The 11835-nt window shown below is 42.0% G+C and overlaps 1 protein-coding gene across 1 annotated transcript; it reads left to right on the top strand.

Annotated features, from left to right (window-relative positions):
* The first annotated feature begins 10181 nt into the window (after positions 1 to 10181).
* Positions 10182 to 11114, top strand: LOC126080576 (olfactory receptor 1009-like). Its single transcript, XM_049891768.1, has 2 exons — positions 10182 to 10741; positions 10823 to 11114. Exons 1-2 carry the CDS (start codon positions 10182 to 10184, stop codon positions 11112 to 11114), a joined length of 852 nt encoding a protein of 283 aa, XP_049747725.1.
* Positions 11115 to 11835: the final 721 nt, after the last annotated feature.

Genomic DNA, 11835 nt, shown 5'->3' with positions numbered 1-11835 from the left:
AAAGGGCTCCTGGTTCCATTGCCTCGAACCCACCCTCTTGCCACCAAACAAAGCCCCAGTTTTCTAGCCTAGTTATCTCTTCCCTGGCTCCTCTCTAGGCCCCCTCTCAATATTAGCATGGAGTTTTCCTTGTGAGTTACAGCAACTATAAGGCCAATTCTTCTGCCAAGGCTCATCCAGGCTAGTTTCAAAACTGGACAAGCAGTGATTCTTTGACTGAATCAAAAATTCAAGGCTTGGGGAAGAAGTGAAGTTGCTTAAAGTAGCCAGCATTTCTCCCCTAAACCAGACAAGGACCTGAATCTCAAGTTTTTCTTGTACAAAAGAAGGTATTTGGGAAAGATGATCTACGTAAGATGCCTTCTTGCCCTGATAGCCACATGAAATTTGAGCCCTCTGGGCAGTACCAATGAACTTGTATAATGATGAGGCAAACTCCATTCATAGAGGCAACTGTAATTCTGCTTTTCTTTCCAATATTCACTGTTGGAGAAAGAAAGATGGCCCAAACAGGAAACAAAATGACCTTTAAAAAAAACAGGGGAAAAATGCCCTCAAGTAACCCTGGGGGAAGAATAAATTCTCAACTGATAACTCTTCAAAAGATCATCAAAAAACCTGTTGATCAAGCAAAGCTAAATTTATCAGACCTACTGTTGTAAGAATGCTGGTAATTGTGAAGATGACACCAGACAAGGCAATGTTTCATCCTCTTCTACGTAAGGTCGCCATGAGTCAGAGTCAGCTCAACAGCAACTAACAACCGTAGTAAGAAATGACAACGGTGGTTCAGTGTTAGAACTCTCAGTTTCCACGTGGGAGATCCAACTTTGACTCCTGGCCAATACACCTCACGGGCAGCCACCCATCTGTCAGTGGAGACTTACATGTTTCTGTGATACTGAACAGGTTTCAGCAGATCTTCCAGGCTAAGACAGACTAGGAAAAAAAATGGTGATTCATTTCCAAAAATCAACCAATGAAAACCCTGTGAATCACAACAGTCCAATCTGCAATACATCATGGGAAAGGTGCAGGACCAGGTAGCATTACATTGTGTGTGGAGTCACCATGAGTAAGGGGCCAACTCAACAGAGCTAACAACAACACTGTAGTAAGAGAGAATACCACCATGACAGAGTCTTACCAGTGTCTCAGAAGAAGGAAGCCAGGGGAGGATATTTGTAGGGTTTGAAGGTCCAGACTCAAGTGGTCTAAAGTGTAGTTTTCAAGGCAGGGAAAAGATCAGGAATGGACAGTGTTTGTGAATTATAGTTTAGGGTTGGCCGACAGGGGGAACTGAGGACCTGGAAGAAAATCTTATGAGGAAATTGTTTGATGAGGAAATTTTTTGTCCAGGTAAATAATCTATTGTCCTGATAGGAGAGCTGTTTGCCCAGAGGAGCAAAGGATTTGTTCAGATAAATGGTTTGCAGGACTTTCATGAAGCCAGCATTGAAGTTATTTATTGGTTTACAGCCATGTCTTCCTTGACCTGTATTACCTGGAAAAATTAGTTAAGTCATGTTCCCACAGAAAGTCTCTGTTTTCAATCCCAGCTGTTAAACTTTGTGGATATGTTGTTGTTGCTAGTTGCCTTCGAGTCCGCTCTGACTCATGTTGACCTTATGAATAACAGAACGAAATGTGGCCCAGTCCTGTTTCATCTTAATTATCTTTGGTATGTGTGAGTCCGTTCTTGCATCTATTGTCAGTCCACTTTATTGAAGGTTTCCCTCTTTTTTGCTGACCCTCTACTTTACCAAACATGATGTCCTTTTCTAGCAATTGGTCTTTCCTGATGATGTGTTCAAAGTAAGCAAGCCAAAGTCTCACCATCCTTGCTTCTAAGAAACATTCTGGATGTACAACCAGAATGTTGTAGATATAGATGATCTCAATTCTCAGATTCAACTTATTATATTTAAAAAGCTCTATGAGAGTTTATACTGTCTCCATGGAAGCAGAACTTCACTTCCTCCCACCAATGGCATTGTGCTTGGGCTATAATGCTGCATGTTTCTCCTACCTCATTCCCCAAAGTGAGCCGATGACTGTTACTGGAAAATAGCCTCAGCTGGGAAAGAACTCATTGTCATGTGTAGAGATTCTATACCCTAAATGGTTAATTAATCATCAACATTCCCCCAGAAGGATCTAGGCCATGGAGTGGGACTGGGAACAGCAACACATGGCCATGGCATTGCAGGGTAATTTTAGGAAATGATCTTTTTATTCAGAAAGACCAGAGTTCCAGGGCCAGTTTTCACTGTTTGTGTATAACTTTTGGCAAAGATCTTCCCTTCTCTGGGTCTCTTTTCCCACCTCCAAAAATTTTGAACTAGATGTTCCCCAAGAATCCTTTTGATTCCAGCTTTCTAGGGTTTTTTGACTTGGCACCACTAATATATGTCTACCCTTGATCAAAAAAGATGAAAAGATAATAAAGTGACATCCATTTGGCTGCTCATATAGCCTTTACATTTACATTTACAGAGTTGTTATTACCAAAAAGAATTGGTCAACGTTCAACCATTTCAGAAGGTAATATATGATCAAGATCTTATAGTACTGCAGGAAGAAGTCCAAGCTGCATCAAAGGCATTAGCAAGAAACAAGTCCAGGAATTGAGATGTTCTAACAAACGGATGCAATTCTGGAAGCACTAACTTATATTTTCCAAGAAATTTGGAAGATAGCTAGCTGGCCAACTGACTGGAAGAGATCCATATATTTGTGCCCATTCCAAAGAAAGGTGATCCAATGGAATGTGGGAATTATTGAACCATATGATTAATATCACAGGTAAGTAAATTTTTGCTGAACATCACTCAAAAGTGGTTACAGCAGTACATTGACAGGGAACTGCCAGAAATTCAAACCAGATTCAGAAGAGGACTTGGAATGAGGGATATCATTGCTGATGTAAGATGGATCTGGCTGAAAGCAGAGAACAGCAGAAAGGTGTTTACCCGTGTTTTATCGACTGGCAAAGGCATTTGATTATGTGGGTCATAACAATTTATGGATAACATTGTGAAGAATGGGAATTCCAGAACACTTAATCATGCTCATGAGAAACCTGTACTTAGACCAAGAAGCAGTTGTTCGAATGGAACAAAGGATGCCGTGTGGTTTAAAATCAGAAAAGGTGTATGTCAGGGTTATATGCTTTTACCATACTTATTCAGCCTATATACCAAGCAAGTAATCCAAGAAACTGGACTATATGAAGAACTTCTCATCAGGACAGGAGGAAGTCTCATTAACAACCTGCAATATACAGATGACACAACCTTGCTTGCTGAAAATGAAGAAGACTTGAAGCACCTGAAGATCAAAGACCACAATTTTCAGTATGGATTACATTTCATCCTCACAACTGGACCAATAAGCAGCACCATGATAAACAAAGAAAATATTGAAGTTGTCAAGGATTTCATTTTACTTGGATCCAAAATTAACACCCATGGAAGCAGCAGTCGAAATCAAAGGAAGCATTGAGTTGGGCAGATCTTCTGTAAAAGACATCTTTAAAGTGTTAAAAAGCAAAGATGTCACTTTGAGGACTAAAGTGCTCCTGAACCAAGGTGTGGTATTTTCAATCACCTCATATGCATGTGAAAGCTAAACAGTGAATAAGAAAAACTGAAGAATTCATGCCTTTGAATTATGGTGTTGTCGAAGAATATCAAATATGCCATGGAGTGCCAGAAGAATGGAGCTTTGGTGGTGAAGTAGTTAAGAGCTTGGCTGCTAACCAAAAGATCAGCAGTTCAAATCCACCAGCAGCTCCTTGGAAACCCTATGGGGCAGTTCTACTCTGTCATATAGGGTCACTATGAGTCAGAATCAACTCAGCAGCAAATGGTTTGGTTTTGGGTTTTGGCCAGAAGAATGAACAAATCTGTCTTGGAAGAAGTACAACCAGGAATGTTCCTTAGAAGCAAGGATGGGGAGACTTTGCCTCAAGTACTTTGGACATGTTGTCAGGAGGGACTAGTCCCTGGAGAAGGACATTATGCTTGATATAGTAGAGGGTCATCAAAAATGAGGAAGACCCTCAACAAGAAGGATTGACACAGTGGCTGCAACAATGGGCTCAATCATAACAAAGATCGTGAGGATGGTGTAGGACGAGGCCATGTTTCATTCTGTTGTACATAGGGTCGCTGTGAGTTGGAGCTGACTCAACGGCACCTAACAACGACAACATCCTTTACGTAGTATCCCTGTTGGGATATCCTTCAAGAAGATATACTCTAAGAACATATAATATGACCCACATTGCTCAAAACAGAATTTATCACAATGCTATACACAAGCAAGCACTAAAAGCTCATAACATGCCACTGTCTTTCCCATCTACCATCAAGTAATAAGAATACAGATCTTTTCGTTCTGCATCTCTCCACTTCCTGGAGGATCCTGCCAGCTGATCTACCTGGTATAAGAACATAAGTATTTTACTTCTAAGTGAGCCTTTTGTGAAAGTTTTGTTGCTCAGGGCACTGCTGGTTGGAAAAGGACTGCTCCTAAATTACAGGTAGGCTTGTTGCCCACTTGTGCTTGCTTACCATCAAATGTCTGTAAATACAGCAAAATTTGATCAGAGACTGTCTTTCATTGCAACACATCACCTGTCAGTTAGGTTTGCAAGAATGGGAGCATATATAACCTGCCACTAATGACTAGAAACTTCTCATATTAAAAAATAATGAATTAGTGCCCGGATACCACCACTGACAGCTCTGACAGGAGTCACAATAGAGGGTTCTGGACAGAGTGGAAGAAAAATATAGAACAAAATTCAAATTCACACACACAAAAAAAGACCAGACATAGTGGTCTGATAGATAGTGGATGAAGTCCCAAGACTATGGCACCCGAACACCCTTTTACCTCAGGACTGAAGTCACTTCTGAAGTTCACCCTTCAGCCAAAGATTATACAGGTCTAATCAGAACCGACTCGATGGCACTGGTTTTTGGTTTTTATAAAGCAAAAAATAACACACATTAGAAATGTGCTTCTTAGTTTAATCAGGAGACCAAATGGGCAACATCTGCCTAAAAGCCAAGATGAGAAGGCAGGGAGGAACAAGAAAACTGGACAAATGGAAACCAGGCATCCAGCGTGACACACTGTGGGGATTGCAACCAATGTCACAAACCAGTTTGTATATAAATTATTGAATGAGAAAGTAATTTTCTCTGTAAACTTTCACGTAAAGTACAATAATATACATATATTTGTGAATTGGCTTAGGTCAGTTGGCCAGATGGAAGCTCAGTAGGAATCAGTAAGCTGCTCCTCAGAAGAGACAGGAAGGAGCCCTACCTGAGAGGCATAGAGAATGAGTTCAAACTGATGAAATAGAACTGGGGCCATGTGCAAGAAAAGGCATTTGCACTTGAAGAATGTATCAGGCAGATGAGACTGTTCATTAACAAACACCAAAATCTCATTGGCTTACAATAGCAAAACGTGCCTTTCTCATTCAAGTTTACTTCCATCATGAGTCAGCTTTGAGTCTGATCATTTTCACCCCAAGACTCACTCAGGCTAATAGAAGAGAAGCCCCTATCTACGTCTTGGACATTGCTGATGTCACAGCAGAAGGGAAAGAGGGGAGGTGGGAACCATGTGATGGCTTCTAAGAGTCCTATGGTCAGAAGTGGCACAAATCACTCCTACTCCGACTCTGGTGGCCAAACCCAGTCCTGTGGTGGATCTAAATTTAAATGAGGAAGGAAAAGGAATAATCCTTTTCAGGAGGCTAATGAGCGCTGGTGGCACAGTGGTTAGGTGCTTGGCAATTTGAACCCCCAGCCACTCCATGGGAGAAAAGACCTGGAGACCTGCTCCCATAAAGGGAAACTCTATGAGGCAGTTCTACTCTGTCCTATAGGGTCGCTATGAGTTGGAATTGACACTGACAGCAAAAGGTTTTGGTTTGTTTTTTATTTTATCAGAAGTCCACAAGAAGTAGCATTGACTATTTCGTACCATAATAAAATCAGTCACAAAGAGTTAGGGTGAAGGAGGCAATTGCATGTTCATGAACAGAAGATTGGCACAATGAAGGGGGCATTTTTTGAGAAAGATGCATCAGGAAACCTGTGCAAGTTGGAATGCAGTGGGGCCAGAAGATAAAGCTCTGTTTCATCGCTTTAGGAGAGATTCAACAGGTCTCTCCCAAGTGAAAAAACGCTCTTACCTGCAGGAAGCATGGGCAATCAAGACCCTCACCTGAGGAGACTTCCTTCCAGTCCAGTAGTCTAGGGACTGAATTTTCCTTTGCACAAACAAGTCATTTGCTTAACAAGGCCCTTTGCTTTTCATGGTGATTTCCCCAAGCATTGTGGAAACTCAAAGTGCCAGGCTCCCTGAGGAGGGGGCCAATCTCTTCTTTCCTGGCCTAGGAGAGGCAGTCTGTACACTCCATTGTCATTGGACTTGACCTTCCAGGCCCCATACCTCATCTCATGGGGTTTTCTGTCAGAGAGTTATTTATAACCGTAAAAAGTTGGAAATGCCCTAAGTGCCCACAAATGGGGACCAGCTAAGTAAATGATGGGATGCATATACAACAAAATAATTTGTAGCCATTAAATATGATGATGTCGGTTTTATTTACTAATATGGGAAAACGTCCATGAGATCTTGCCATGTTTGAAAAATAAATGACACAAGAGCTTGTGTAGTATGATCCTATTTATGGGAAACTATACTCACAGGTGCACTGAGAAATTGATATCAAGAATGTTCACCCACTCCCACTTTCTGTGGTGATGAGATTTCAGATGACACTTATGTTATTCTTGGTTCTTTTCTGTGTTGCTTAAAAGTCTTACAACTAGCATGTGTTATTTTTACAAAGACAGTAAAACTATTTTCAAGAGGAGGGGGAAATTTTTGTTTTTTGTTTTTTGCTTTTTGTTTTTAATATCCTCAATATTGTTAAGTGAATGAAACAATTATGGCATAATCCCACCATTGTATATAAATGAAAAAAGAAAACACCAAGCATGTTTCCCAGGGGTGCGCTAAATATCAAAGGAAGTAACATTTGGGGAAGACCTACCTAGATCTTCAAAGACACACAGATGTTATCAATATTTTTAGGATTTCCTATCACTTACTTTGAGACCTGGAAAAAAAGGTTAACAGACATCATGGTCTTGACAGCCTTTTGAAGCTCATTAAACTGAAAATAGAGACCCACAGGGTAGGGACACTGTAAATGAAGAGGGCCTGTCCTGGCAACGGGGCCTTTGTGAGAAATCTGCTCCTCAGGGGTCCTAGACAACCGTGCACAGGTCTCTCCAGTGTCCCTCAGAGACAACCTGCAGCTCCAGGTCTGCTCCTGGGAGAACTAGTCACAAATTCCCACAGGCACATTTCTAAACTCTAGGAGCTAGGATGAAAAAAGCCAGATGAACCTTAAAACAGGAGTCTTCCCAGCAATAAGGACTCTCAAAGCTTTGTTTAGACTGTCTGAGAAGTTCTCTTGAGAAAGTTAGTCAAAGGCAATCAATGGAAAGGGGAGAGAATCACTCTAAAGTGGTCTCCAACAACAAGGTTCCTGGGGGGATGGCCCCTGCTCTCCCACAGGTAAGTGGGCTGAGGGGCAGAAACCCATCACAAGCAGGGGCTCACACTCTTTACCTTTCCTTCCTCATAAACCATGCCCGAACCTCTTCAAAACTGAGCACCGGCCCCAGGTCAAAGGGGAAAAACCAGGGCTCAAAACAGAGGGAGGAGTCCCTGGGTGGTGTAAACTGTTAACACACTGGGCTGCTAATGAAAGGTTGGAGGTTCGAGTCCACCCAGAGGCCCCTCACAAGAAAGTCCTGGTGATCTACTTCCCAAAAATCAGCCACTGAAAACTCTGGGGAATGTAGCTCTGCTCTGACACACATGGGGTTGTTCACTCAATGGCAACTGGTTTAAGCATAAGATTCTCAGAACCGACTGAGTCTGACTTTGTTTTCCTTATATATACCCATTGCCGTTAAGTTGATTCCAACTCATAACGACCCCATAGGACAGAGTAGAACTGCCCCATAGAGTTTCCAAGGACTGCCTGGTAGATTCAAACTCCCAACCTTTTGGTTAGCAGCTGTAGCACTTAACCACTACAACACCAGCGTTTCCATTCCTTATACACATGCTCTCTAATTTTGGGCAAGTTGGTAATCTCACTAAATATAGGTGGGCACGATATTTAAATCAGAACAGGTGTGTGAAGTTTAAACAGCTGTTTAGGAGATAGGCTAACACATTGCATGGCTCATAGTGGATACCAATTTATTCCAGTTTCCCCTCTCCACTTCCACAGTACAGTCCATTCTGGGGGCATTAAAAGGGCTTCAGGATCACCTGGAGCAACAGGGGAAGAAGGAGAATCTGGAATAGAAGGAGGATATAGAATGTGTGGCTAACTGTCTCCATGAACAACTGCCTCCTTTGCCATGAGACCGGAAGAACTGGATGGTGCCCCTCTACCATTACTGAACATTTTGATCAAAGAACCTATAGAAGGATCCTGATCAAAAGGGGGAGAAATGCAGAACACAATTTCAAATTCTCACAGACTGTAGACTTTCTAGAGTCATGGAAGGTAGATGAAGCCCTGAAACTATTGCCTCGAGATAATCTTTAAACCTTAAGCCAAAAATATCCCCTGAAGTCTTCTTGAAACCAAACAATAGCTTAGCTTAACTACTAAAAAATGTCTGCCTTGAGCATTATGCTCTTTTAAGAACTATCTATATGGAATCAAAGTGGCAACAGCAACTCAAAAGATTCAATAGGAACCTTAGGGGGCAGTGAGTTTATGTTAATGGGGGGGAACAACTCAGAAAAAGAGGGTGAGAATAGTTACACAATTCAAAGAAAATCAATACCACTGAATTGTACATGTAAAAACTGTTAAATTGGTATATGTTTTGCTGAGTATATTCTCAATAACAACTACAAAAAATTTTTTTTAAGTTAACAATAAAAAAAAAAAGGGCCTCAAGATACTACTTAGCCTTAAAGAGGAATGAAGTCCTGATGTATGATGAACCTGGAAAACATCACACTGAGCGAAATAAGTCAGTTACAAAAGGACGACTACTATATGGTGTCACTTACATAAAATAAGCAAATATATAGAAACCAAAGATTATTAGTGATTAGCAAAAGGGTAAAAGGGGGAGTTTTTGTTTAGGGGGTGTGTCAGGCATCTAGTGCTGCTATAACAGAAATGCCACAAGTATTTCTTTAACAAAGAGAAATTTATTGTCTCACAGTCTTGTAGGCCAGAAGTCCAAATTCAAGGCGTCGGCTCCAGGGGAGGTCTTTCTTTGGGACCTGGAGGAAAGTCCTTATCATCAATTTTCCCCTGGACTAGGAGCTTCTCAGCACAGGGACCCCAGGTCCAAAGGACCCTGTCTTCTCCCGGCACTACATTCTTTGTTGTACGAGATCCCCCCACGTCTCTCTGCTGGTTTCTCTCTCATATCTCAAAAGAGATTGGCTTAAAACACAATCTAATCTTGTAGATTGAGTCCTATCTCATTAACATTAACTGCCACTAATCCTACTTCATTAACATTGTAGAGGTAGGATTCACAACACATAGGGAAATCACATCAGATGACAAAATGAATTGTCACATGTAAAAAATTTTGAATTGGTATATGTTTTTGCTGTGTATATTCTCAACAACAACAAAATTTTTTTGAAGTTAGCAATCAAAAAAAAAAGGGCTTCAAGACACTGCTTAGCCATTAAGAGGAATGAAGTCCTGATGTATGCCCCAACATGGATGAACAATGTTGGACAAAATAGTGGATAATCACACAATACTGCAAAAGATGGACTAGCCCAAGATGAAGCACATTTGGGGGGGTGCACAATTCAATCCATAAGTGGGGATTGAGTTTATGCTGAGCGTGGTGGAATGATTTGGAAAAGGATAGCAAGAATGGTTGCACAACCTGAAGAACATAATCAATGTCAATGAAGTGTACATGTAGAAATTGTTGAGTTGGCATATGTTTTGCTATGTATATTTTCACCACAATTAAAAAAAAGTGACGCAGGGGAGTACTTCAGGAACCAACAACTGTGTCTGCCTCTAAAGTACAAGCATGTCTCATTTGGCCTCTCCACAGTGGCAAGCGACCATGGGGGAGAATCGTACCCAAGTTTCTCTGTTCCTCCTGATGGGCCTCACACAGCAGGAAGGGCTCAAGAGCATCCTCTTTGTGCTCTTCCTACTCATCTACTCAGTCACCCTTGTGGGAAACCTGGGCATGATCACCCTGATCCACACAGACCCACAGCTCCACACACCCATGTACTTCTTTCTGAGCGTTCTCTCCTTCATAGACTCCTCATTCTCCACAGTAGACACCCCCAGGCTTCTAGAGGGCTTCTTCACTTCAAGCCAGTCCATCTCCTTTACGGGCTGTGCTGTCCAGATGGCCTTCATGACTCTCCATGGTACTGCTGAGTTTCTGCTCCTAGCCATCATGGCCTATGACCGATTCACTGCCATCTGCCACCTTCTGCTCTACCACACTATCATGTCCCAACATCTGTGTGTCCAGCTGGTGGCATCTTCCTATGTTGCTTCCATTGCCAATGCAGCTCTGCTGACTGGGAACATCTTCAGGCTGCCCTACTGTGGCCCCAACATCATTAACCACTATTTCTGTGACATCCCCCCTGTACTCAAACTTGCCTGTGCAAACACGACTGAGGTTGAGGCTATCATCTTCTCATCTTCTGCCCTGCTTTTCCTCTTTACCATCACTGTTATCCTGGTCTCTTATGCCTACATCCTTGTAACCATCTTAAGAATGCACTCCCTGGAGGCCCAGAGAAAAGCCCTCTCCACTTGCGCCTCCCATTTCACCGTCATCTCCCTCTTATATGGCACCACCATCTTCATGTATGCTCAGCCAAGCTCTCGCAGTTCCATGGAACAGAACAAGATCGTGTCTGTCGTCTACACAGTTGTCATCCCTATGCTGAACCCTCTGATCTACAACCTGAGGAATAAAGATGTAAAGATTGCTTTCAAGAGGAGATGCCTTGGCAATTTGTCTCCCTAACCAAGCGTATGTACAGGGTTTTGTTTAAACACATGCTTTCAATTCTTTGGGGTATATATCTAGGAGGGAAATTGCTGGAACATATGTTAATTCTATGTTTCACTTGTTGGGAAACCACCAAAATATTATAAATGTATTGTGCCCATTTATATTACCACCAGCATTCTAAATCACGATGTAGTTCCCAGCACGCACTCTCAACTTCATTTCAAAAAACGTGAAACTTCTTGATCTCCTTGGCTACAAGAGATTTCCCCTTTGGCCATCCCATTTAATTTCTTCTGATAGGATCCCCCTTACCTCCAAATAACCCATCTCTTCCCCTGCCCTCTGGAAAACAGATACTGGGCTAGGCTGAATTATTTCTCTTCCAGGAAGCCTCCTGTATCTACTAGTGTTATGGATTGAATTGTGTCCCCCCAGAAATATATATTGAAATCCTAACTCCTGTACCTGTAAATATGACCCTGTTTGGAAATAGGTTTTTGGTTTTTTTGTTACGTTAATAAGGTCATACCAAAGTACCAAAACCGAAAAACCAAACCCATTGCCATTGAGTTGATTCTGACTCATAGTGACCCAACAGGACAGAGCAGAACTGCCCCACTGGGTTTCCAAAGGGAGCCTGGTGGACTCAAACTACTGACCTTTTGGTTAACAGCCAAACTCTTAACCACTACACCACCAGGGTTTCCATACCAGAGTACAGTGGTTCCTAAAC

The sequence above is a fragment of the Elephas maximus genome, chromosome 7 (assembly GCF_024166365.1).
Source record: "Elephas maximus indicus isolate mEleMax1 chromosome 7, mEleMax1 primary haplotype, whole genome shotgun sequence".
In the NCBI taxonomy this organism is placed as follows: Eukaryota; Metazoa; Chordata; class Mammalia; order Proboscidea; family Elephantidae; genus Elephas; species Elephas maximus.
The sequence above is the reverse complement of the archived record's forward strand: the minus strand, read 5'-3'. Positions and strand labels throughout refer to the sequence as shown.